The 27800-nt window shown below is 35.3% G+C and overlaps 1 protein-coding gene across 1 annotated transcript; it reads right to left on the bottom strand.

Moving 5' to 3' along the window:
- Nucleotides 1-27501, bottom strand: LOC137405665 (pyridine nucleotide-disulfide oxidoreductase domain-containing protein 2-like). Its single transcript, XM_068091999.1, has 15 exons — nucleotides 27468-27501; nucleotides 25998-26098; nucleotides 24966-25079; nucleotides 23890-23963; nucleotides 23442-23600; nucleotides 22116-22272; nucleotides 20421-20580; nucleotides 17817-17958; nucleotides 17599-17730; nucleotides 16739-16811; nucleotides 11373-11529; nucleotides 8724-8878; nucleotides 2221-2327; nucleotides 1889-2009; nucleotides 1-649 (listed from the first exon to the last, which is right to left on the bottom strand). Exons 1-15 carry the CDS (start codon nucleotides 27485-27487, stop codon nucleotides 588-590), a joined length of 1734 nt encoding a protein of 577 aa, XP_067948100.1. The 5' UTR covers nucleotides 27488-27501; the 3' UTR covers nucleotides 1-587.
- Nucleotides 27502-27800: the final 299 nt, after the last annotated feature.

Genomic DNA, 27800 nt, shown 5'->3' on the forward strand with positions numbered 1-27800 from the left:
TCATGGATATAACATATTTATTATTAGCATGCTCCGGTTCAACATTGTCCATTATATGAATGAAAATCATAACGCAAGAAACTATAATGAATTTATGGATAGCAATCACATGGCTATATCATACTTTTATGAAATATTGAGACAATTACTTACATAAAATAGAATTGCCTATAAGTGAACAGTCTTTGTAGTGAAATAATTTCCATAACTTGTTATAGTTTACATGGCCACACTTTACATAATATTGTGATATTTGCATTATGCATCATATAGAAGTTTTTAGAAAAGTTTAAAAAGATTGGCATGTATAACTTGAGCCAACATTGTTTACGTTACCAGATAACAGCGGGCCGGTTAAATCAACTGTTGAATAATCGTAGAGCGAGTTTTCAATATTGTGGACAAGTGCTGAATAAGAATATTGCACTAAATTAGGAAATAAAACAATTTGAAAGCAACTTCGCACCAATTTAAAGTGATAAATTGAAGTTTTCTGTAAAACCAAAATATTTGAAACACATAAAATAGTTAAACAAGTAAAATGCAACTTTAGGAGCAAAGAGTTATTCTACCACGTCACATCCAGTTCATCTGCGCCTCAGAACCTGCTCCGCAGCCAGTCTACCCGGAGACCCCATCACTCCTCCACCTAAAATCACCACATTTCTTAACATCAAAAGTAAATATCGCTAAACGAATGCTTTGTATAAAAACCAAAACTTTACATTAATGCATGGCAGACACCTAGAAGAAACGCTGGAAAAATGGTCTATTTAAAGTGCAGGAAAAACAGAAATTTGTTTATTGGCAAAGCGAAAGTAGTCCATCCTCGATGAATATTCTCTCACTATGGCGGGAGTATTTTATCCTACTCTAACAGTTTTGGGCAGTAGCACTTCACCATTGGCGCTCTTTTAGAGAAGTTGTTCTGTGACAATTATTTTTTATTCGCATTTATCCGAGGCTTTCCTGCAATTGGTCAATAAAAAAACTGGCTTTCACAAAAAGCTAGGGGACTGTCGGAACGACTCACTATATAAAGGGCAGTAAATCAGCGTGGAGGGGAAGCCTCAGTAAGAACAGTAGAACATGTGAACTAAGCTACTGAGCTACTGTGCCTTTCTCTATTGCCGACAGGGAACCTTCAGCGTGTAGTCGTCTGGGCAGACAGGACCTTGTGAAGCAGTGGATGCTGTTAAGCAGTTAATGGCTTGCGTGAGGTGTTGGCAGTAGGAACTGCTGTGAGGTTGGTTGTAGCTATTGAGCTACGGGCGTGTATCGCTGCAGTGGTGAAGGCTGGTGGTAAAGGGGAAGTTGCTGCACCATCGTTCCAGCTTGGTGTTGCGTAACACATTTTGGTTGTTTTGATCCCAGATTAAGGTCAATATTGATGTCAATTAACATAAGGAGTGTTTAGGGACGGTTTACGAATGTGCCAGGATGCGAAAACAACACTTTTAAACACGTGATGCGTATCTCTAAAAATACTTAATCTTTCTTAACCAGTTTTCCATTAAAAAAATTAAGCACATTCACAAAATTTATGATAAAAATATAGCTTAAATCAGATGAACAAAACTACCGTACAATTTAATATGGATCAGTTTAAAGTTTCAAATAGTCCTTAAAATTATTTTTCAAACTTTACTGTTTCTTACAGCTGCACAAAAGTTATATGTGCTTTTGCTAATAATAGTAATATTGTTATATATGCAATGACAATGGGATAGACCTCCGCTAGAGGATGGGCCTTTGCTGCCAGACAAATACAACATTTACCTAGATGGACCCCTCTGCCACACAAATACTACACTCACCTGGATGGATCCCCTTTACCACACAAATGCAACACTCATCTGATTTAGACTACTACACAAATATAACTCACCTGGATGAGCCCCGCTGCCACACAGGTATAGACCATCTATTGGAGTTCGACAGCCTGAGTATTTGGGAGTTGGACGAGTGAGATAAAGCTGATCCAAGGCCATGGCTCCATGAAATATATTCTGAAAAAGACAAGCTTTAGGAGTTAAAAATTTCTGTTGGAACGCAAAACTGAAACTAGCACATAGAAAGCATTACGACAGCAGTAGCAGGAGCAAAAATACAGTGAAAATAACAAACATCTCTTAGACATACTTTTTGCTTGTTGAATGTAGCCAGTTGAGGTGATACTCTCCATAATGTGATCTGTTAACATACGCTATAAATACTTACCCCACCAGTTAGTCCAAATATTTCTTCTAAATCAGGAGGAGTCAGGATTTCGCGCCCCACAACACTTTCTTTGAACCCAGGCGCATAACTCTCGATACTGTCAAACACTACAAAGACACTCGCTAGTTGTTGTCACGCTACACCCATACTTTCAATGATATATGATGGCTTAATTCAACCACACACGAGTGTGCAATAGTGAACCTAGCTGACTGTCTACGGACACTATACTTGCGGTGCATTTACACAAATTTGGCATTTCACATAACAAACTGTGTTTATTTAGAGTAAAATAATGGCTTCGGAGTTCTTTAACACAAATGATTAAAGTTGGGTGATGATAATGATGATGATAATGATGGTGATGATAATGATGATGATAATGATGATGATAATGATGATAATGATAATAATGATGATGGTGATGATAATGATGATGATGATAATGATGGTGATGATAATGATGATGATGATAATGATAATAATGATGATGATAATATGTCAAACAGAATTAAGAACAAAAATAAAACATCAGGCAAAGCTTGTCAAAAATGTTTTGCTTTGGCACATTTTGGCCTCTCATTACTGCTGCCTGGCCGCAACAATTTCAAAACTACTGTCAACTAGGGTTGCAGGGCTGTTGCTAGATCAGCTTTTGTGTTAGGAAAAGGTCAATCATGGTTTCTTTGCGATACAGTAATCCGTCATTTCTCACAGAAAATCATGAATGGCGTATCTTGCGATAAGTGAAAACTCGCGAAATAAATTTTTTTAAAGTATTGTATATGCATGAGCCAAAATTTAACACCAGAACACTTCAACTGCTTTCCAAACATATTGTATTTATTTTCTATATAATATATATATATTTATATATATATATAAATAATATGTAAGTAAATTGAAGTTATCTTCTTTGGCTTTCAGTTTATATTTCAACTTCAGTCTCATTATTTCAAGCCAGGAAATGCACTTACGTACAGTGGACCCTGCCATATGACATTAATTCGTTCTGGTGGTAAGGGTATAGAAACCCATAGTAATTACCCAATGCAAACACCCCCTGATACAAAGCACGAAAATGTTATATACGTACTGTACATATTAAAAATTAGTAACAAAATAGTATATTAACCTTATTCACTATAGTTACCTACAGTAACTTTAGTGAATTTAGTGGTTATGATCTGCTTATGATTATGGTTATTACTTCTTCCTTTGACTTCATTATCAATCTTAGGAACTATGGCTAACAGAACTAAAGTTATATATGTAGTTATATTACGTATAATGAATTTAAGTTTATACTAAATATTATCTTAATGCTAAAACGCACAATAATGTTTCACTTTCGCTTACTTTTCAATGATGAGAAAGAAGTACCATATTTTTAAATGCCTTTAATGTATGTATATTCATGTATTTTAATTTTTATGTTTTATTTAATTAGTTTTCTTTTTAATATTATAACAAACGTTTTTTGATCGCAATGTACTGAATCCACAAAGGTAAGTCGTGAGATAGTGGAGTATTGCTGTACAAATAACAGCACAACCTTTATGAGAAAGTATGTCATAATGCTCCAAAAATAAACTACATTTTAGGTTTGTCTGCTCATTAAACATAAATGGAATCCGATAGTTGAGACAAATGACTTGTGTGCTCAACGTTTGAACTTATACGGATGTAGCCAAATTTCAAACTACGATTGCCTCAACATATAAATTTGTTGATGTACTACATGAAAATTGAGCAAGCGTTTGTGTCGATTTCAGAAATCTATCACCAATGTTACACCATAATTCATTTAATGTAAAGGTGACATGATAGTATAAAGTTGAATTTAAAGTACGTGTCAGAATGGAACGATTCATATTGTGTTGTCTGTTTACCAAACTGAATTTTACATCACATCTAGAGCTGATACCTAATTGACTCCAAGAGTAACTTTTTAATCAGAGAATTAGATAAAACCAATGGGTTAATTATAATCTGACACACTGTAAATAAGCCTTCTAGGGTTTTTTAGCTGATCCTACAGACATTGGACAGGTTTAGCACAAAAGCTACTGAGGTTGGACGCTCTTCCTACCACAACCAATGGTCCTTGCAGGACTCAAACCACTAACCTACCAATCGTAAGTCAGCACACTAACCACTGCTGCTTAATTAGATAATTATATATGAAATATATATTATATGAATTATATATAATATATGAGTTATATAATATATGAATTATATATTATATATGAATTATATATAATATATGAATTATATATTATATATAATTATATATTATATATGAAATATATTATATGTAATTATTTATGGTATATTATATATGAATTATATATAATGATATATTATATGTAATTATATATGAATTATATATCATATATAAATTATATATCCTATATAAATTACATGTTATTATATACGAATCATATATTATATGTAATTATATACACATATATGGATTATAAATTATAAATAAAAGTAACTAATTCACTGCTTTTTAAACAAAACAAGTTAAAAAAAAGTGAGAACAACTCCTTTTAAATGATGTTGCATTTTAGCGTGTGGAGTAATTTTTGTTTCACCATGATTTGTAACTAGACATAACCTGAGTACCCTAGGACACTTATGTATTCGCGTCATCTAACTTTCGCATTTTCGCGAGGTCACCCTCTCGCGAAAATTTCATGAGCGAAACTAAACTATCATAACGAACGAAAACGCGAAGTTAAATAGCTTTGTTCATTGATAACCACAATAAAATCGTCATATTAGAAATGCAGGCAATTTTCGTCTGTGGTTGGGCTCAGTGGGAAATTTCGGGTAAACTCATAGCTAATACACTGACTGAGCAGCATGGCAAAGCAAATTAAGATGATATCAGTTTAGTCACCAAATTTGTAACTGATGAGGATGAAAGTCTGGTAGGTGAAGTCATAAAATTGCAGAATAATCTCACAACTATTACTTTCACCACTGTCAGAGACAGTGCTGCTACTTTAATTATCTGTATAATCACGAAAATCTAAATCTTAATTGGCTATAATGTCATCATAAACTAATTACCTGTTTTATGACTCACGCGCGGTAGTTGATGAACTCACGCAAAAATGTTCGTTTTTAGATTAGAAATTCTCAAACAAAAGTTTAAAATTGCTTCGTTGTTTTAGGGTGATTTTATAGAGAAATCTTCGGACAACACTGTCAACTTCATAAAACTCTTAAAGATCGTGGGTTATGTGGTCAACGAATAATAAAATCAGGTTACCACGCAATTGCTGAGAAAGTCCAAAAATGCGTTTATGGCAGTGGCCCCTAGAAAACGCATAAATGCATTTATGGCAGCGAAAGGGTTATACAGTTTTGGTTGTGAAGTTGGTTGTTACCTATCTATTTTCTTTTTCTTGGGACTCGAGTGTGAAAGTCACGGCGGGAGGGACTTAGACGTCATTGATAGTCCAAGAAACAAATGGCAGCAAGTGATCAAATTGAATTATCGATCTCACCCACACATTTCAACCTGCGGTTTACAAATACGAACTAGTCACAAATTGAATTTTTTACTTACTGTTTTTTCCACTGCATTTATTTTCACATCACTATATTTTCACACTCATCAGAGCCGCAAAATCAAGTTGCAGCGAAATTTTACTCTGTGTGCTACTCACAAAACTAAATACTAGCGAAATAAAAGTGTCCTAGGGTAATATTTTAAACCGCCAAATTATTTCTCAGCGAAAGCAAGTCTTTTATGAGCTGAAACTGCAATTCTAAGACAAGTCACTGAAGAACCACTGATGATGAGCAATAGCAATACAGTGGATCCTCCTGTAAAGTAAACTTCCTATTATGAAAATCCCACATAATGTAAGGAATTTATGTAAAATTTTTATTTTGTATTATTTAAAAAAATCCATATAGCATAAAGTGTCAAGTCAATGCAAGTTCTCAAAATCAATTTGAATAACTAAAATCTTATAGTTGGCTTTAAAATATCATTTTCTCTCTTGCCCCACATGGGAGAGGAAATGATGTATAGAGGTTTCTTTATCATATATGAAGACCTCAATGGAAGAATAATCAATGTCATAGTTGTTCAAACTTGAGATAAAGCCATTTTAAAGTTTACAAACTTTTTTTAGAAAGAATAACAACTTATACTTTTAGCTTTTAGGTCAATAAGGATGTTACCTGTGAATATCATCAACGAAGAAGCGGTAGACACAATTTGGGGTGGCACAACATTGCCTAAATTAAAACCACTACCGTAAGTCCTCATGCTCAAGCCACACGGCTTGTGCTCAAAACCAGATGATTCACGAAAGAAAAAATAATCCTCCAACAAGCCGCGTATGCCCACTGACCGCGACTAATGACCGAGGTTTTGTTGTCCTTGACCCCTTCAGGAGCGAGAGTGTTGAGAAGGGTTTCGTTATACCCAGTACTCTTGATTAAGAAAACAGGCTACATCAGTACGTGCGAAAAGAATTTTCTTTTACTTCCAAGTTCGAATTAAAATTTCTAAACCCTTGCATCAACAACTTTTTGTCATGTCTCAGCTAAATTTTTATTGCGCTGTTAAAGGGCTTCACGTTTATGGAAATATGCGGTCAGAAATGAAACGGTTTTAATGACCTACGACTGTGGTGAGTTAAACATTAGCAATAAATTCTTAGTTAGTCTAAAGTATTCCATAAACATGACCCTGAAAATAAACGAGTAGGTTGCCAAAATCCCGTACATAAAATTGTATCATGACTGCGGTTCTATGGTTATAGCGCGAAACTGAGCAGAGACCGCATTTATCGAGAAGCTGCACTAAGCCTCACGTAAGTTTTAAAAACTTGGATTTAGCCGCGGCTTATTACCTTGAACCAGAAGCCGCGCTCAACGACAAGCTGCGCGGCTTGAGCATAAGGACTTACGGTACACAGACATTGATCGTTTTACTTTGGAAATCATTGACAACTCTCTACACATTGCGTTTTATTAGGTGATAATGTTACAATGTTATGATATTCTGATTTTAAACGCCATATTGCAGTAAAATATGGAGTTTCTAGCATCTAAATTTCAACCAAACAAAATGAACAGGTCACAATACTACAACGACAACTTTTTTGATAATGTCCTAGAAAAACTTCAATATTTTGTTTTGCATTACACTACACGCTTTTGCTCTAACTTTTTTTGGCTTATCAATACTCTATGGATATTTCCCTTTATTCCTATTGCCTCTGTCCTTGGTATCAAGTTATTAACCCTTTCATTTCGATCCATGTACAAATTTAGCTATCGGCCTACTGCCAGCCATTTTGCCGAAAATTGCCGATTTCACTTCATGACATGTATACAATTTTCTTCAACTTCAACCTCTATCTAGAACATTTTTGTTATATATTTTATTTTGCCAACATGTTAAAAAATAGTGCTATGCAAAAAATTCAATGTATTTATACTTTGTGCATTGCTAAAGCTATGTGAAGCTACGATCGTTACGAAGCTACAACGCTCCTTTACAACGTTCTTTCTCTTACAAAACTATTACTTTCATCACCATTAAAGTCAGTGCTGCTACTTTATTTATCTGTGTAATCATGAAAATATGAATCTGAATTGGCTATAATGCCATCAACATAAGTAATTCTCTGTTTTCTAACTTGGGAGGTACTTAAAAAACTTACAAACAAAAAATTTGTTTTTAAGTTGGAAATTTCCAAACAAGTCATGTGTTGCTATTGGCTGAAAGTAATCACGTGACTGGACAATGATCGTTATTGCTTTGTAGCCCTCGTCATTAATCAGTTTTGCAAAGAGCTAGTTTATTTCAAGCAGGAATATCTCTGGACGTTGATCATTTTTGCTAAAGGTTTGTCATAGAGGCTAAACTTTGTAGCCAGAACTATTTAAGGGAAGATAACCCTAGAATTTTGAAAAAATGGGACATTGATCATTCTTCTGTTGAGGTCTTCATATACTCGTGCCTTGATAGTTTAGTGTGGCGTGAGAGATCGTCAGTGGTGCCAATAAAATCTAGTTAATAAGTGTATCTTGTAATCTTGCGGTACAGAAAAAGTGAAAAACGTATTTATATTACCATTAAAGGTGTGGGTTTTACTTAACGCAATGTATGTAAAATCATAGGCCCTAAACCAAGTGAAAAGCGATGAGAAAAAAGTAGTTAATACAAAGTAATAATATTCCTATTGCTGCCCCGTCATTAAATTAAAAAAGTTAAGATTTAGTTTTTATTTAAAAGGGTCGAAGGGGTGAGTTTGGGAAGATACGAAAGTTGATTAGACAATTTACGTGTATTTTAATGTACTGTAATGGTAAATGTACCCGGATCGGATTATTTACGTGGTAGGAGCGTCTACTATAGCTAATAATACAACAGCAAGGTTTCTCACATTCATAAATTAATACAAATCAGTACAGTCAAAGCCTTTAACATTATCCAAATTACAGCAAGCCTTAACTCTTACCACAGTCAGCGTACTCATTCTTTGCGGAGTCGTCCCACTTCCTTCCTCCACTCAAACTATATGGCGTATACATAGTGAAGAGCTGTACAATGTGGTGCCCTTGAGGAGCCAGAGTTGGGTCTTTACTTGATGGTATTGTCATTTCAATAACTGGCCTACAACATCGTTTTAATACAAACAACCAACAACACAGGCATAATAATAATAATAATGGCATGCTTCTGTCATGTAGTGACAATGCTTGGTAGTGTTCTCTAGTAGAGAAACATACCACCAGGACTAGGTTTTTATAAGCTACCTTGAGTGGTCCTAACACTTATCAAGGGCTTCTTCTGGAACTGTCAGATGAACCTGAAGGGATACACTTTGCAACACGTCCAGTCTGACAGAGCCAGGTAACCATTTCACTTGTCCAATGTGCGAAGGACAGAGGTGGATCTTTAATGTGCCCACGCTGTCAGTGTGGTACACGGAGCCTCCAAGTTAAGGTCTAGATCCGAAAGACCCAGTAATTTAGGGTTGAAAGCTTGCTGAGAGCTTTTTGTCAGATTGGCATTAAGCAGGGCTCGAACCACCAACCCCATGGTTGATAGTCAAAGATGATACCACTAAGCCAGCCTGACACCCTTAACGCTCATAACGTAGGCATAACAAAATTTCAATTACCGGCTTCGAAATATGAAATTATTAATGGTAACGGATATGAATTCAGCGAAGTATCTTGCTTTTATTCATGTACATGAGTATACAGAAGACCAAAACTAAAGCTTTAGGTCAGTTAGAATGTAGCTAATAAGATGATTATCATGGGAACATTGATTTAGTTAATAAATGCAAATTATTCTAAAAAATGCACATTAATCTCACTGCAAAACTATCTCTAAAAATGGAGCCGTCATCATGACATATTCAACTTGGTTTTTAAATTTTTTATGTTACGGAAATACAATAATTTGTGAATCTAGTAAAAGTAATAATATTATAAAGCAATATGACGAAATTATAATCAATAATAACAGCGCTAATGAAACCTATGAAGAGCAGCCAATCAATGACTTACAATCAGCTCAACATACAAATGTTTTTATAAACGACGAAAATTTTGTGCAAATAACTGTCTTGGCAAGCATTACCCAAACATGATGTCTGCAATTCATCGAAACTTTTCAAGTTTTGCAGAAGTTAAAAGTGGAACACAAAAACAGTAAAAGATATATATGCATTGCTTAGACTGCACTTTTGTTTCCATGTCTCCAAGGCTAAGTAACAATAATTACCTCTTTTAACTCATTCACAACCGACTAACTTTTATGGTTCTACCTTAAATACCGGTCATTTCTCAGAAAATTACTATAATTCAAGTTACTGCTACAGGAGACAGAATTGAGATAAATTACTCATTTAATTCTCACAATATCCGGATAAGTCTCCTCTTTTAGTTGGAATTAAATTCAAATAAAAAAACTCATATTACTTGTATGTAGACTTGTGGCTCAAAGAAGGTAGTGTTAGAAGATTTCGGATTTTCAAAAACCTTTAATTACTGAAACCAAATTTGAATTTTTACAATAAAAATGATACATTATAACTAATTGAGCTAAAATTATTGTTTTATTAGATAGAATACAAAGATATGAATATTATTTATGTACACAGTAGTTAGTCATGAACATAAAAATCATGGAGCTCTAATCTCGAACTCTTCCTCACGAATATCATCCTTCAAACCAAAACAAAGCAAATCTACATGCCAGTATATCTCAAATAAACTGTCATAAACTTGTTTCAATTAGTAAAAATATGTTCAATAACTCTGTTCTTGACTTTTCGGACTTTATAGACAGCTGTAAAAATCAAAATGATCCTATTGAAGCTTAATGATAACTTTAATCTGTGACTCACTACCTAAAAAGTGCATTTTTATTGAAGCATAACGAGTCAAATCGGCAGAATTGAAGGTTAATAATAACTTTGAAACATTATGAATATGTTTTTTATTTGATTTATGCAGTAGTTCAGTGTTTTACCACTTTTGACTCTGCCTATTCGCTTCTAGAGCTGAAAGAAAACTGATTGCGATCAGTAAAATTTCAAGTTGCCATGTTTTCCATTTTAAGTAGAGGTCAATATAGGTTTAGCATTTTGGTTAAACATGTAACTATTTCCCTAGATATCATTGAGTCATAGCTGTAAGTTTTTCTGATTAGCTAGAAATTATTTGACCAAGCAATAAAAAATCTTCTATAACTCAGAAATGACTGTACATGGAATGGGTAAATTTCCATGGCGAGATAACTCGCGTTGGGAGCCTAACAACGTTCCAAATTTGCACGTTCACTCGCGATGGTTACGAATGAGTTACCTAATTATCTTTTAGTTTTTAAATTAACTCAACTTATCACAGTTTAATCATATTCTATTAAAATTCATTAGTTTTAATGCTACATGTAACTATTTGACAGAGTTCTAATTTTTGTTTGGGCTTTGCAACGAATTAAACAAATACTATGTAATGTATGTGTATATAAAAACATTTGGTTTAACATACGACAGTTTTCACATAAGAAGCAAATACCGAAATGGATTGACTTGGGTGAGGTCTGGTACTAATGACAACGATAGAAGTGTTTGTAATGAGGATGCCAGCACCTGCTTGACCATGTCCCATTTTGGTCGGCTAGAAAGGCCTGATGCAAAAGATCCGTACTCTCACAATTCAAATGAATGGTGCACTGGTGGTGAGGCAGCGGGGAGTTGTCTGCTTCGTTTGGTGCTGCCAGGAAACTCGGAAGCTTGTTAACTGCCACTAACAAACAGAATAATTACATCAAAGCTAAGTAACAGTAAAAGTCCTGCTATAAGTAGGCCCTATAAAGAAGTGATCTTAACATATGTTGCCAAGGTTACACTAGCCACTCTTGAAGAGACATCAACTTTGGTAAAAACTATAATTTTGGTTCAACAGCAGTTGTTGGTTTAAAGCCCCGTACACACTATCGCTCAAATTGACGATTAGCGATGCAATAGACCGCAATGATGGGCTGCACTGACGACATCACAAACGATAAGGTGTACACACTACGAGTGATCAACTGTAAGTGCTCGCGAACCAATAACCGATAGAAATTACGAATAAGCATTCCTGATATCACGAGTCCTTTTTGTTATCTTTACATAGATCTTCGCGGCATCACGGAAACAGCATGTTTGGGAAACTGGTTCAACTTGAGCTTACAGCAATAATGTTGTGCTATGATTAACATCAGCTCAACAAACGAGCTAACAAAAGAAGTTCTTGGGAAATTCCGTTGATAAATCGTAGGAAAACACAAAAGAAAGGCGTAAAACAGTAAAAGATATATATGCATTGCTTAGACTGCACTTTTGTTTCCATGTCTCCAAGGCTAAGTAACAATAATTACCTCTTTTAACTCATTCACAACCGACTAACTTTTATGGTTCTACCTTAAATACCGGTCATTTCTCAGAAAATTACTATAATTCAAGTTACTGCTACAGGAGACAGAATTGAGATAAATTACTCATTTAATTCTCACAATATCCGGATAAGTTATACTACAATTTATTTCCTGAATTGAGAGGATGTGCCAACCCAGTCTACTGTCGTCATCACTATTTTCGTATGCCAAGAAACACGTTTGATTATATTCTTAGCAAGATTAAGCATACCCTAGGACACTTATATTTCGCTAGTATTTAGTTTCATGAGTAGCATACAGAGTAAAATTTCGCTGCAACTGAATTTCGCGGATCTGATGAGTGCGAAAATATAGTGATGTGACAATAAATGCAGTAGAACAAACATAATTAGATTCCTCAGGTCCAGTTCACTAGTAAAAATTTTTTTCAATTTGGGACTAGTTTGTACTTGTGAACCACGAGTAGAGATGTGTGGGCGAGATCGACAATGCAACTTGATCGCTTGCTGCTATTTGTTTCTTGGACTATCAATGACGTCTAGGTCCTTGCCGCCGTGACTGATGTGGCACCAATATTAGATCTCAAGTATTTATAGCACGCAGTGGCCATGGCTCAAGGTTGTTATTGTTTTTGGTTGGTAGTAAAATTCATCGCTACAATAATTATTATTCAATTTTATGACTTTCCCTACCAGACTTTCATCCTCATCAGTTACAAATTTAGTGACTAAACTAATATCATCATCTTCCTAATTTGTCTTGGCTTTTTCAGTTTTCCAAAAGAACTTGTTATCTCAGTTTGCTTTGCCACGCTGCTCAGTCGGCGTATTAGCTATAATGAGTTTAGCAGAAATTGCCCAATGAGCCCAACCACACACATAGGTTACCTGCATTTCTAATATGACGATTTTATTGTGGATATCAATGAACAAAGCTATTTAATTTCGCCCGTTTTCGCTCGTTCGTTATGATTGTTTAGTTTCGCTCATGAAATTTTCGCGAGAGGATGACTCCGCAAAAATGCGAAAGTTAGATGAGGCGAATACATAAGTGTCCTAGGGTAGGTGAGTTTATGACGTTCTTGGCTATGAATCGCTGAAATTACGCAATATTGTTTATAAAAGTGAGAAACCTTAATATCGTTTATAAAAGAACTTTGGTAAAAACTACAATTTTGGTTTGACAGCAATTGTTGATTTAAAGCTTCTATTGAACTCGGCTAAGGTAAACAGTGTTGTGATTGCTAATTTCAACAAATATGTATGACAGTTCCATTCCATTATTCGACCTGAACTGTTTGTTCCGACAAAGAATCATCAGCATATAAATAAACCTACTGAAACTTCCGCTGTGTGACTAGATAATTACACAGGATGACATCAGAAATTCAATAAAAGAAATTGTGTAACTGAGGAATATTCTGCAGGAATCCAAGTCAAACGAGAATTATGATATGCATAGAATGTTGGCTGTACATTTATCTTGCTATTATCTCCATACTAAACATACATGTTTATACCATAAAACCTCTATTTGAACGCCACCTCTATTTGACCACCACTATAGAAGGTTTGCATAATAGAGCGCCATAGCATTCAAATAGAGATTTTACTGTAGCACTTGTCATCTGTTGGATGTTTAGTTACAAGATACACTTACAGGTTTTCACATTGTATCGTTTCTTTATGTTGCACCAAAATCCAATTGATCAAAAAGATGCAATTTTCCAAGAATATAGCTCAAATGAATCATTTGGCCAATCAGAATACTGGTACTGTCCGTCATTACTAGTGTAATTACTAGTGGAATGTAATAGATTCATCATATATACTGGATAACACAGCTGATCAGCAGCTGATTTTACAGTAATACTAACCTGATTATAAACGCAAGGCAGCATGATAACAGAGACACTAAATAAACACTTGTATCAGCTGGCATTAACATTGATTTTGACTTAATAGCCAGCTCTACTTTTTTGTAAACAGAATACTTGTGGTAAACAGAAAGCTACTGGCCAGGATAGGAGGAGAAAGATTACTCATACCAGCTTACATGTACTAACAATCCAAATGGCTCCAATCTAAACCAGCCAACTCAATACTATTGGCTTAGAGCAATCAAGTCTTTACCTCTAATTCAGAAAGGTAAAGCATGTTTTATATACAACAGCCAAGTGTAACTTGATGAAGTATATTGTACCTTTGCCCTAAATAGATCTTTTAATTGACTTAAATAGCTCGGAGGAAGTCTGCTGTATAACTGTACTACAATACCTTAGACCTACTGTACCATGGTACTCTACTACTGTACTACAGTACCATAGACCTACTGTGCCATGGTACTCTACTACTGTACTACAGTACCATAGACCTACTGTGCCATGGTACTCTACTACTGTACTACAGTACCATAGACCTACTGTACCATGGTACTTTACTACTGTACTACAGTACCATAGACCTACTGTGCCATGGTAGTCTACTACTGTACTACAGTACCATAGACCTACTGTGCCATGGTACTCTACTACTGTACTACAGTACCATAGACCTACTGTACCATGGTACTCTACTTCTGTACTACAGTACCATAGACCTACTGTACCATGGTAGTCTACTACTGTACTACAGTACCATAGACCTACTGTGCCATGGTACTCTACTACTGTACTACAGTACCATAGACCTACTGTACCATGGTACTCTACTATTTTACTACAGCACCATAGACCTACTGTACCATGGTACTCTACTACTGTACTACAGTACCATAGACCTACTGTGCCATGGTACTCTACTACTGTACTACAGTACCATAGACCTACTGTACCATGGTAGTCTACTACTGTACTACAGTACCATAGACCTACTGTGCCATGGTACTCTACTACTGTACTACAATACCATAGATCTACTGTACCATGGTAGTCTACTACTGTACTACAATACCATAGACCTACTGTGCCATGGTACTCTACTACTGTACTACAGTACCATAGACCTACTGTACCATGGTACTCTACTACTGTACTACAGTACCATAGACCTACTGTACCATGGTACTCTACTACTGTACTACAATACCATAGACCTACTGTACCATGGTACTCTACTACTGTACTACAATACCATAGACCTACTGTACCATGGTACTCTACTACTGTACTACAATACCATAGACCTACTGTGCCATGGTACTCTACTACTGTACTACAATACCATAGGCCTACTGTACCATGGTACTCTACTACTGTACTACAATACCATAGACCTACTGTACCATGGTACTCTACTACTGTACTACAATACCATAGACCTACTGTACCATGGTACTCTACTACTGTACTACAGTACCATAGACCTACTGTGCCATGGTACTCTACTACTGTACTACAGTACCATAGACCTACTGTACCATGGTAGTCTACTGCCGCTGTTCAATGTCAACATGCTGATACAAACTTGCAGATGATCTCAACCAACAAGCCATAGATACGAGTCATGGAGCTGCCAAACAAACAAATTCTAAGATAACATAGACCTGAAAGCGGAAGAATTTCTAATGACAGCGATATGATGTAATGTTTAGAATTTTTATAGCTTTCTTCCAACCAAATACATTATGAGTATTATAATATTTCCTGAAAACACATCGATGTTGACATACCATTCTTCCAAATTAGATACCCTGAGTAAAGCTGCCTTGTTTGTGAAATAGGATGCATTGCTTGAAGCTCGTACAGTAAAAGAAAGTAAGCTATTTTATTAAATTTGAAAGAATCAAGTGTGTGATCTAACCTTTACTACAACAACAGCCATGTCTATCCGTGTGACACCGTGTGACACCGTGTGACAACCTGTGATTCGAACTTGCTACTTTCAGCATATTCTACAACGCTCTAACAACTGCTCCAACTGAACACCCACTGGCATTCCAGAACAATCTTAATCTATACATTTATATAAATGTGAGCGTTTGTCGTTCGTATGTCCATCTATAGCAATTAAAATCTAGGAATGAAAAACCTGCTTCACACTGTATTTGAAATCGCAATTTCCACTTCCACAAACAGAGGTACTGTTCACTAAGCCACCAGCCTACTTGCCATACTATGGAATCATCATGCACATGCTTATTACACTGGTTAAAATATGCACGTTCAAAGCACTTGCGAAAATACTATTGGTCACTACGAGCATTCTCGAAGCTCATGATTGCGTGAGATCATGACACGTAATGTCACGATTATGAGCACAATTATAAGCACGGGTCTTATTATAGTAAAGATTTAGACTAACTTAGGTTACTAGCTCAAGTTACTCAGATTCATTTGGTAAAGAAATTTAGCCAATGGCAACTACATTACCTGCTACTGTTTATAAGCTATTTTTTATTATCCGTGCAAAGCCGGGCATTCAGCAAGTTATAAGCACGGTATGTTATTACAGCATTATTATCTCGCATCACACGAGACTACTAGGGTAAATATATAAATGTTATAAATAAATATTATAAATGCAAACAAGAGTATGGTGAAAAAGAACCTGCCTACTCTGCCTATCATAGACATACCATTGATCTTGGTGACAGGTGATGTGTAATCTATGGACTTTACATCTGCATAGAAGTCTGATGGTAGGTCATTCTAAAACACACAGACATGGATATATCTTTTTCAGAGTGTCTATATATTCTTACATTGATAGTCACGAGAGCTCTCGTAACTATCAATTGCTTGCAATTGAGCGTTATTGAAATTGGTCAAATTGATTTTGGTATGAGATAGATAATTATTTCACGAAGTAGGCCCTATTGAGAAAATATGAAAACCTAAGTGTATGCTATAATTAATATCCACCTGATGATAAATGTGGCCTTAAATTATGAAGAACAAAAATGGGCATTTTTTCTTATCTTTGCTGTATACAGGAACAGCAGGAAAAACTCATAGTCAACAACATTTGAATAAACCATTACATGAAAGGCAAATTAAAGGCAATAAATCTAACATTGGGTTTGACACTAACAAAAAAGTATTGCCACAAAATGTTGGTAAAATTCTTGTCAGGCCTAACATTAGAGCATCAACAAGTCATGACAGAACTAGATAGGTTTGACAACAGATGTAATCTTTAGTATAGTTCATTTTACCCAGTGATAGTTTCAAATGAGTGATAGACCCGATATCATCTAGACCCTAAGGCTAAGTAATGGCCGATTGAAGAGAATAGCTCTAAAGCATTAATATAAAAAAAATTCAGCAGTCATTTGTGTTCAAAAGACTATAAAATAAAAAATTATTTTCATTTTTTGCAACAGATAAAAACTAATGTTTAATCCAATCACAAACTTTATCAGTATCCTTTTCTCAGATTGGATCACTGGTAAGCTATACCAATACTTGAAGAAATTGCATGTAGGAGGAGACAAACCTTATCCATGAGCTTAAGAAATGTAACTTCCGGCGTAGCATTAGACAAGATAACATCAGCGCTTATTTCTTGGCCATCCTCGAGAATCACCCCTTTTACCTTGCCACCTTGGCTGTGAATTTGACTTACTGTCTGCAATCACAGTTGTAGCTGATCGTCGTTACATTTCATACATCGTAAATGTTTTAGATAAAATTTTTATGAAAAGGGAATCTGACCTTGCTAGTGAATATCTCAGCTCCTCTATCTTTCGCTGCCGTGGCCATTATTTCACTCAAGGCACCCATACCTCCTTCCACGTACCCCCAAGCTCCTTTTCTTCCGTCTAATTCTCCCATTACATGGTGTAGCAGTACATAGCTGCAAGCGTTAGTATAGCCACAAATAAGAAATTTGAGTTGGGGCAATATCTAGTAGTTACAAGGAGTTGTCTTCTTTTTCAGATTTCTATGCAAGTCAGAGCCAACAGGCTAAAACCTCAGTTACTGTAGTCAGCTTGAAAATGTAAAAAATTTGTTATTTTATTAAAAATGTAAAAAGACTGTGTTTAAATGTTACAACAAGATTGATTGTCGGTATCCATACCCGACCTTTTATTGAGGTCCAACACAATAATTGATCTTCATTCTACATACAACTGTAATTAGCATACTATTATCTGTCTATGATATATTCGTTACAAGAAAACCTCGATTCGGTGATAGTAAGTCAAAGTAATCGACTTACAATCACCTCGACTGCGGATCACTTCAACGTACTATCACCCCGACTTATGTTCCCCACAACGAACAATCAAATTGATTTACGATTACCTCAATGAACGATCACCTCGACGAACGATCACATTAACTGACAATCCCCTTGACTAACGATCACCTCGGCTTACAAATTGTTCAACATATGATGTAAAATTAGAGCAGAGATTTTTCCTAACATACGACATAGGTTTTTTGAAAGATCAGTTTTTTAAATCGTATGTATGTATACAGTTCTACACATACTTCACATATTTTGGTTCTAACAGTGCTCGAAAAACAATTTCTGTATGCCATACTTTTTGTTTTAAGTTCTAAACTTGAAGAAAACTAGTGCGAGGTACTAGTTACTAGTACTAGAGTACTAGTAGTAATGGTGAGAAAGGGAAAACCGATTTATTTTTATAAGTCTAGTAGTTTTTGTAGGGAGTGAAGTAAAAGCGATCTCAAGAAAAAAGGCTGAAAGAATGAAATCCGAGCTGTCCATGATAGTTGAAAATAAATTTTACAAATTATCCAATAGGAAAGTCAAAAATACACAAATAAGTTATACTTATATAAAACACATATAGTTGTCAAACAAGCACCAGTATCTTTTCTTGCTACTCTACCTGCGAACCTTCTGTCTCTTGTACCACCTTGTATCACCTTACTTACTGTGAAAGTAAAGTGACAAGGAAACTTTTATTTATTGACTACTAGTAACTTGTTGTAGTACCATATACTACAACTAGTACCATCACAGCCCCGTGCACCGTGAGATATTGTCATGTGTAATAAGTATGTACAAAATTATTCCGCATATGCAGCAGAGTGGTCGAGTTGCGCAGTCAGTAGTATGCCTGACTGCTAAACCTAATATTCGAGTTCAATTCCTGGGTGTTGCATTTTTTCACAACCTCTAAGCGTGACTTCGGATAGGCATGGCTCTCATTATAAGTAAAGATTACTTACCTAGTTTGGTTCTTACATAAAATTTAGCTTTTTTCATGGCAGTGTTTTAATATGATAAATATTTTAACCAAAGTACTTGCCGCCAGGCTTTTGAGTTGAATAACTTAAACAACACACAATGTATTCTTTATCTTATATGAATACTAGATGCATGTCCAGCATTGCACAAGTAATAGAATAATTACCAAATGAATTTGAGTAACTTACACGGAAAGCTAGATCTGTACTAAAACAATATCCGAATTTTGAACGGCGGTCAACAGTGTTAGTTATTAACCCCAAGAAAGCACTTTAAGTGTAAGTATCTTAACCAATATGATGACTATTTGCCCAAAGAATCCATTTTATTCCATGCAGCTTAATGGTTAAGTTCACCACCTCTAGATCTGGAGGTCCTGAGATCAAATCCACTGCAGTGTAGATATTTTGTTGCTAGATTTTAATTGCTGTAACTGGACACAGGGTTTAACAAAAAGACAAACACTGAGGTTTATATATAAAAATTCGCTCCAACATACGAGTTTTGATATACAAAGAGAATATGGAATAGATGAACTTTATATGCGGAGACAGACTATACAAGTGATAAAACACAAAAGTTTACCCTTCATGAAAGCAAATAAAGACCGTGAAATTGTATGATTACATACAATGTTGGGCCTAAAATACAGTGATTTTTCCTTTGGAGCAGAGATACAGTTTGTGACAGTTAAATCGCATGCATGCAAACAGCTAGAGTTTAATAAAACAAACACTGTTCAAGGGTTGATATTACTTGTCATAAGCATTCAGATCTCCGTCAGCGGTAGAGGTTTCATCTAACATAGACATATAACACACCATTTAATACAAACACTACAATATTCTATGCACATCCCACAATTTGTACAGCAGACGCTAGACTGTGTAGCGCACATACCAATAGCGTGGGAAATAAGCCATCAAGGTTAGTACACATACAGCATTGCATATTATAATTGTAATATTATAACATCCGTTGATGCACTGAAACGAAACAACTCGAGAACAGAATAGAAAGCTTTGTTTGCAGTATGGTTATATTTTACAGCCAGTAACTCATTTAGCCTAAATTAATTGGAGAATAGAACGAACCTTGACCCAGAGCTACTAGGGCTAATTGTCGCTCCAATAATGGCGTCTGTGGCAAGAGTGGCCTTGAGCGGTTCTGATTCAAACCACCTTTCTAATATTTTAGTGGCTGGAGAGGTGAGAAGCTCATAAAAATATGGAATTTCATTACCTAGGCGTTTAGCTGCAAAATAGATAAACATATGCAGGTGTACATGGTTTCACGGTGAGAAAGACATCTATTATAAAACCTCTAAAACAGTGAAAAATTTTTAAAGTTCAGATGAGTTCAAAATTAGCAATTTACTGCTAAGCAGTAACTGCAGACACTTTGAAGAACAAAATGTCTACACACTTTTCTTTGTCGCTTTTTACAAACCACTAACTCACTAGTTTAAACTAGAAACATAAAAATATAGCCAGCCTTCGCTTGACCTTGATTTCAAATGTAAACAATTACAATGGATAGCTCTTCCTAGAACTAAAGTGACAAGCACATTAAACGAATGACATGAATAGTTTAAAATACAGTGGAACCTTGACATACGAAGTTAATTCGTTCCACTACCATCGTCGCATATCCAAAAAAAAATTGCATCTCAAAGCACAATCTTTCATTTAGAATAATGTAATGTATTAATCCCATTCTAGCATTATGAAACTGTACCAAAACATAACTAAATTACATATAGTATAAAGAGTTTAAAACACAAATAAATGAATGATAACACAAATAACGATGAAACAACTGCAATATGACAATAAATGTTAATAAAATCAATAAAAAAGAGAGGAATTTTAATTACCACAATAAAAGATGACTTGGGTCAGCAGGAGAAGGTAAGGAAAGGTGGCATGAACGATTTGTTATTACATTACCTATGTACACTAATAGCTATGTAATAAATGTTATGTGATTGCAAGTGGATGCCAAGGATGGAAGTTAGGTGGTCCTTTACAAGTGTTAGTATTCACTCTGAGTTTATTTCAAAACAGAAACATACTAGTACAAGAATATATCTCTATAGCAATAACGCAGGTACTGGAAACAGTAACGCACATATATCAGTTTCTAAAAGCGTATATCAATATATAACAATAAAAAGAAATGATATAAAATTCCTAAAATATAATAAATTTAGGCTCAATTTCTCCTCGGTTTTCACTGCATGGGACCTTCACACAGTAACGATCAAACGAGATACTTTTCTAGCTTTTAAAAAAAATTCGATAGAATGTCAGACGCATATCATTAAATAAGGTGACTACAACAAACTACACAACGACATGTATGATGCAGCCCCAACAAAGAGAACGCCATCTACTGGTCGCCTTCTAAAACAGCTATCACTCATCGACAATCGTATCTTAAACATTTCTCATATCTCTAAAAATATATGCTTGTATATCACAATATATATTTTCACAAATTTTGTGTTGTATCTCAAGACATTCATATATGAAGTCTTTCGCATGTCAAGGCATTTGTATGTCAAGGCATTCGTATGTCAAGGTTCCACCTGGTGCATGAGTTCAAAAAACTACCAGAATGCTTGTTGATTAAACCAGAGGTTTGAAACTCCCTTGAGGTTTTAAACAATGTTTACTAGACATCTGAACTTTCCACACAAAAATTTCATTTATAATAGTGTTTTGGATGGAAAAAGTTGTTTTTGCATATCTGTTTTTGAATAGAAAGACAGCGTCAACTGGCCTCACCAGTTTCTATTGTAGGCTTCACATTATGTCTCCACTCGCTCAATTTCTCTCTCAAGCTCCCAGAAAGAAATTTATTGAGATCAGGAGGAGACGAATCTAGTAATGGTTGTAAAGCATCCACGAGTTTTTCCAGTGTTTCTTCATAACGTGGATACGCCTGTCAAGTAGTACACTATGTTACAGAGTTAGTATACATGGTGTTATCAGAGTGAATTTGTTCAAAGTTACAACTGAAAAAATCCATGTGAGACTGATCCTTTTGTTTTTGAAAAAAAACATTTCATGCAAAGAAAGAATCACAAATATGACTAAAAGTTACAGATCACTCCACTGAACTGATTGAATAAAAAATTTTGTATGCAGATAATTCAATAAAATAATTCTGCCTAGTATCCTCTGAAAGACAAATAATTGGTATTTGTATTAGAATTTTATTGGTAGGCAAAAGCTTATTTCACAAAACTATCATTGAAAGGAGACGAGGCTAAGAGCATAAAAAAGATTAGCCTGAAGTTCCAACATCTGAGCAAACTCACACCCTTTCAAGATTAATTTGATTTGTTATAAATACAGTTATACCTCTACTTACAAATACAGTTAACCCTCTATTTACAAATACAGTCAAACCTCCACTTGAAGAATACGGCCGAACCTCTACTTACAAGTACAGTCAAATCTCTACTTACAAATACAGTCAAATCTTTAACTACAAATACAGTCAAACCTCCTCTTACAAATACAGTCAAACCTCTACCTACAAATACAGTCCAACCGCCATTTACAAATACAGTTAAACCTTTAGTTATAAATGCAGTCAAATCTCTACTTACAAGTAGAGTCAAATCTTTAGCTACAAATACAGTTAGACCTCTACTTACAAATACAGTCAAACTTCTACCTACAAATACAGTCAAACCTCCACTTACAAATACAGTCAAACCTCTACCTACAAATACAGCCCAACCTCCATTTACAAATACAGTTAAACCTTTAGTTATAAATACAGTCAAACTTCTACTTACTACAGTCAAACCTCCACTTACAAATACAGTCAAATCTCTACTTACAACTACAGTCCAACCTCCACCTACAAATACAGTCAAACCTCTACTTACAAATACAGTCAAACCTCTATTTACAAATACAGTCAAATCTCCATTTACAAATACAGTTAAATCTTTAGTTATAAATACAGTCAAGCATCCTCTTACAATTATCTTAATATAAAAACTTATCAGCATACAATGGTCTTAACATATGCAGCAGATCTCAGAATAAATTAACTTCGCGTGTGCATGTTTTGACTGTATGACATTTTGTACATACATCAGCATCCTTCTTTGAGAATTGTGAGAGCTGTTGGTGGTTCTTATTTGGATCTGAGCCCAATAGCAACGACCTTGGTAGCCCAGTTGTGGAAGATGGTTCTTCAAGCAGAGGAGTGAAAGTGTATGGGTCCCTTGGGTAAACTTTCAAACCGTATTTCTAAAATCCATAAAGAAAAAATGTATTTACAAAAGGTCCAATTTCTAAAAAAACTCTATTATTAATGAAATATAATTCTAAATGAGAGAATAAAAACTAAACAGGAAAAACTAATTCCTCAAAAAATAAACTCCAATACAACGCCAGATATATAGAAGAAAATTTTGCCTACAAAATAGTTCCCATCCCCCCTTTGCTGAACTGACTTTGTCTTCCAGTACTATCACATTCCATCAACTCAAAGTTACCTGTTATACGTATAATACTTACAAGTTCCATATCCGCTTACCTTTAGTTCAAGATCAGCTATGATCTTTGGCCGCAGAAGACTGAGTACATAGGAACACCGAGAGAACTTATAACCTGCAGAGATGAGAAATAGCTATGAAAATAAGTTAAATGCTGAAGTTCCTCAAACGATCAAAAGGGGAGACTGAAAAAAAGGAGCTTATTTGTCTGTTTCAAACAGCAATGCTATAGAATACTCAGTAGTCTCAATTCATCTGATTTTGCTTCAGGTCGCCTTGTTTAGCCCAAGTCACCCCATTAAGTCTCATGTCTTTAAATGTTTTAAAGTCTTCAGGTCAGGCTGTAAACCACGTAATGAACCAATTTGAAGACAATGGGTTGGATTTTTATCAGAGTATAGCTATGATGATCCTGACAATTGATCTCAAGCACATCATCACCAAAACCATGGTAATTACGACAAAAACAACGAAATAATTACTTGTTGATGTAGTTTTGTATTTTCTTGTACCATTTTGTGAAGAATTTTCTGTTGATCACTTTTTATTATGGGTTCATAAAAATCAAACATAATTAATGTCAAAGTGGCGGTCTATTAGAGGTGGCATTCAGCTAAAGGGATGGGGTTGTATTTTTCAACTCTTCCTCTATGGTGGCGTTTTATTAAAGGTGGCATTCAAATAGAGGTCGCGGTCAAATAGAGGTTTAACAGTAGATTCAAGTCACTACGTTTAACCTCGAGTGGCCACTTTCAAGCTCAGGCCCTTTTTGGCCTCAAGTAATCTTTTTAGGTAAAATCACTGTGATTAACCTAATTCAATCCATTTGGTCCCAAGTTATTTTGGTTTCATGAAAAGGGAATTAAATTGGTCAATGAATTAGCAAACCAGGACTTTCACTGCTTTACAATCACAAATACATGATAAGATAGAACAAAAGGGCAATATGATTAGGCTTGTTATAACAATAACTAGGTCCCACAACAGCAATACAGAGGCTCACATATTCCAAGTTCTAACAGTTTTTTAAACCAATCATCAAAATATCCTTATCAGAATGCTACTTCAAATAAGACTGAGAAATTTCTTATACAATGCCATGTTGCTTACGACACACCTGGCACTATTTCCTCGGTAACTGCTGCTCCTCCAACCAAATGCCTTCTTTCCAGAACACAAACGGATTTACCTCCCTTGGCCAAGTACGCAGCTGCCACGAGGCCATTATGACCTGTGCAACATATGCATTAGAGAAACCAAATCTACAATGGTAATGGTTCAAATGGGACAATTCAAACTGAAACCAAATCAGTCCACAAGATATCACAAGCAATGAAATCTAAATGTTAATTACCAGAGCACAGTCCAAATGCTCAGACATACATGTACGTGTAGATTGTTTTCTAATAGATGCTATTGCCTGTTATAAGTCAATTGAAGAGAAATGGGTGCTTCAGCAAGGGTCCCCTTTTAGAAAAACAAGTTGTCTAAAAAAACCAAGTGTTTTTTCTAAAGAAAGGATGTTTTGTTCTTAAAAGGTACACATGTGAGCAGACGATGGTAGTGAGGCGAGCAGATAGATAGACGATAGATAGCTCAGTAGTGAGAGCTATGAAACTACAATATTGATGATAGTTGTGACAATGTAGAGTTGGTTTTAGTTACGACACTGGAGGATTGGTTTCAAATGTGATAATGGGGGTTGGTTTAAATTATGACACCGAAGGGTTGGTTTCAGTTGTAAGACTGTAGAAATGTCAAGAATGAGGGAACTACAACATAGATGATGATAGTTGTGATACTGTAGCACTGGTTTCAATTGTGACACTGGTGTCGGTTGTGACACTGGTGTCAGTTGTGACACTGGTGAGTTGGTGTCAATTGTGACACTGGTGGGTTGGTGTCAGTTGTGGTATAATAAAGTAGATGTTAGTTGTTTAGGGTGTTGTTTTTGCAGAACTACTTTTGCTGCAACTACAATTTAACTTCAATTTTGAAAACTGTCAGCCAATAAATTTAATCATATGAACCATATGGATGTGTATATGTAGGTGTGTCTGGCGTGTTTGAATACTTTATGAATGCAGATGCTCAACAATGAATAGAAACAGTAGAACATGGTGAAATATAGGTATGCAATGACACTGACCTCCACCTATTACCACAGCATCATATCTTGGCTTAAGATTCCCTGTGCTGTAGTATTTGCATCTGACAGTTTTGAGTGAGTTCCAGAGCTTCATCTTTAGCCTGAGGCATTGAATGTTAAAAGAACAAGAATTGAACTAGTCCTACACTGGCTTGGGGCCAATACTATTGTCTATTAGTATTGATTGTCCAACACCAAACATAGTATTTTTGAATATTGGAAATTGTCTTGCAATTTTGTGTTGCCATTATTGAGTTTTGTTACTGAATATTGCACTATAAAAAGGCTCAGTATTGGATATTGTCAATGGGTACTGTCTGGCTCAGTATTAAATATTTGTATTGGCTATCTACGAGTTCAGTATAGGATATCAGTATTGGAAATAAGATATTGGCTAATATTAGTTAATGAATTTATCCCATCAGGTATTTGATCAAATCGGGTAACTGCTCAAGAATTACTTTCCATATATTTATATTATCGATCAATTATCATTAATCTTATAAATCATTGCACTCATAACTATTCATCAATAACTGATCAATATATAAACAATCCAATAAAACGTGTTGTTTGTTATCTGTATTATTCTTCTTGTTCAATATATTTAATCAAGATTGCAAGATGCTGGTTGAAATTACGTGGTCCACATTACATTTTACCACAAGATGTTTCACTGCCGAAACACAAATGCATGATAGATTACTAGAATGGTATCATACACATATTTTAGCTAGTCTAGTTGGTCTAGTGTGATATTCATTGTCACAATGTAGGTAGTAATATTGGATGAGAATACGCCCAGTATAATTATTGAATATCGATAAATATTAATGCATATTGATTTCAACTATTGAATATTGTCAGTTAGAGTATAAGATATCTGTATTGAATATAAGATATTGTCAGAAAGAGTATTGGATACTGGTAATGAATGAGTATTGGCAATCAAAGTGGAGGTCTCGGAATCGGGAGGGATTTTGAATATTAGTCCCAAACCTGGGCCTACATATATTTCAGGACAATGCTGATGTCCGAGTTTCACACAGGACAAGGCTGGAAGCTTATACAAATGAAAGTTTACATTGTCTAAGGGTAGATCTTTGTTTCCTTGCAATGGTAAATGCTTTTTACAGATGATTGTGGAAGCAAAGCATTGCTTAGTACTTCTTAGCATGTAGTTGAACCAGCTATGTCAACCAGCCACCCACGACGTTACAAATGAAGGTATGTGCATAATTAGAGTTTGAGCATTTCTTCCTATATCTAAACTCCAGATAATATTTTACAATGATATGCAGATGTCATAATCATAAATACATACATAAGTCTATGGATGAACTAAATAATCTACTTTTACACTCAAAATACGCTGACAACCTTTGAATTTACTAGAATTCCATGCAATTTTTGCAAAATCGCGCAGTATACCCGTGTCAACTTCCAGGTTAGCTAGCTTTCTCAACTTACCCGCTTGAACTTTGTACCATGTGAGCTTGGCGCTGCCCGCTAGTTGTACAGGTAGTTACGTTATACTAACAAATGAAAACTATCAACGATGGCGCGCATGCGGTTGCTGGCACCTGTCCAATTTGTTCAGTGTCAATTACCTAGTTAGAGCTTCATGGCAATAATACACGTACGAAGGATCGCGGCTAACCTTGAAGGAAGGCCGAAGCAGCGACCGAGTTATTATTATTTTTATAATTAGATGTAGACATCTTCAAAAAGCCCCTGGTAGACTGTAGGCCGCTCTTGGTCCCCTTGTTTGACACAAACATCGTAAACAAGACTGCTTGATAG

Source organism: Watersipora subatra, chromosome 10, assembly GCF_963576615.1.
Source record: "Watersipora subatra chromosome 10, tzWatSuba1.1, whole genome shotgun sequence".
Classification (NCBI taxonomy): Eukaryota; Metazoa; Bryozoa; class Gymnolaemata; order Cheilostomatida; family Watersiporidae; genus Watersipora; species Watersipora subatra.

Coding starts and splice junctions, on each gene's coding strand:
- LOC137405665 (XM_068091999.1), bottom strand. CDS start 27,487: ATGGTACAAAGTTCAAGCGG. Junction 26,099..27,467: donor ATGGTACAAAGTTCAAGCGG/GTAAGTTGAGAA, acceptor TCAATGCCTCAG/GCTAAAGATGAAGCTCTGGA. Junction 17,959..20,420: donor CCTAGTAGCTCTGGGTCAAG/GTTCGTTCTATT, acceptor TAACGCTTGCAG/CTATGTACTGCTACACCATG.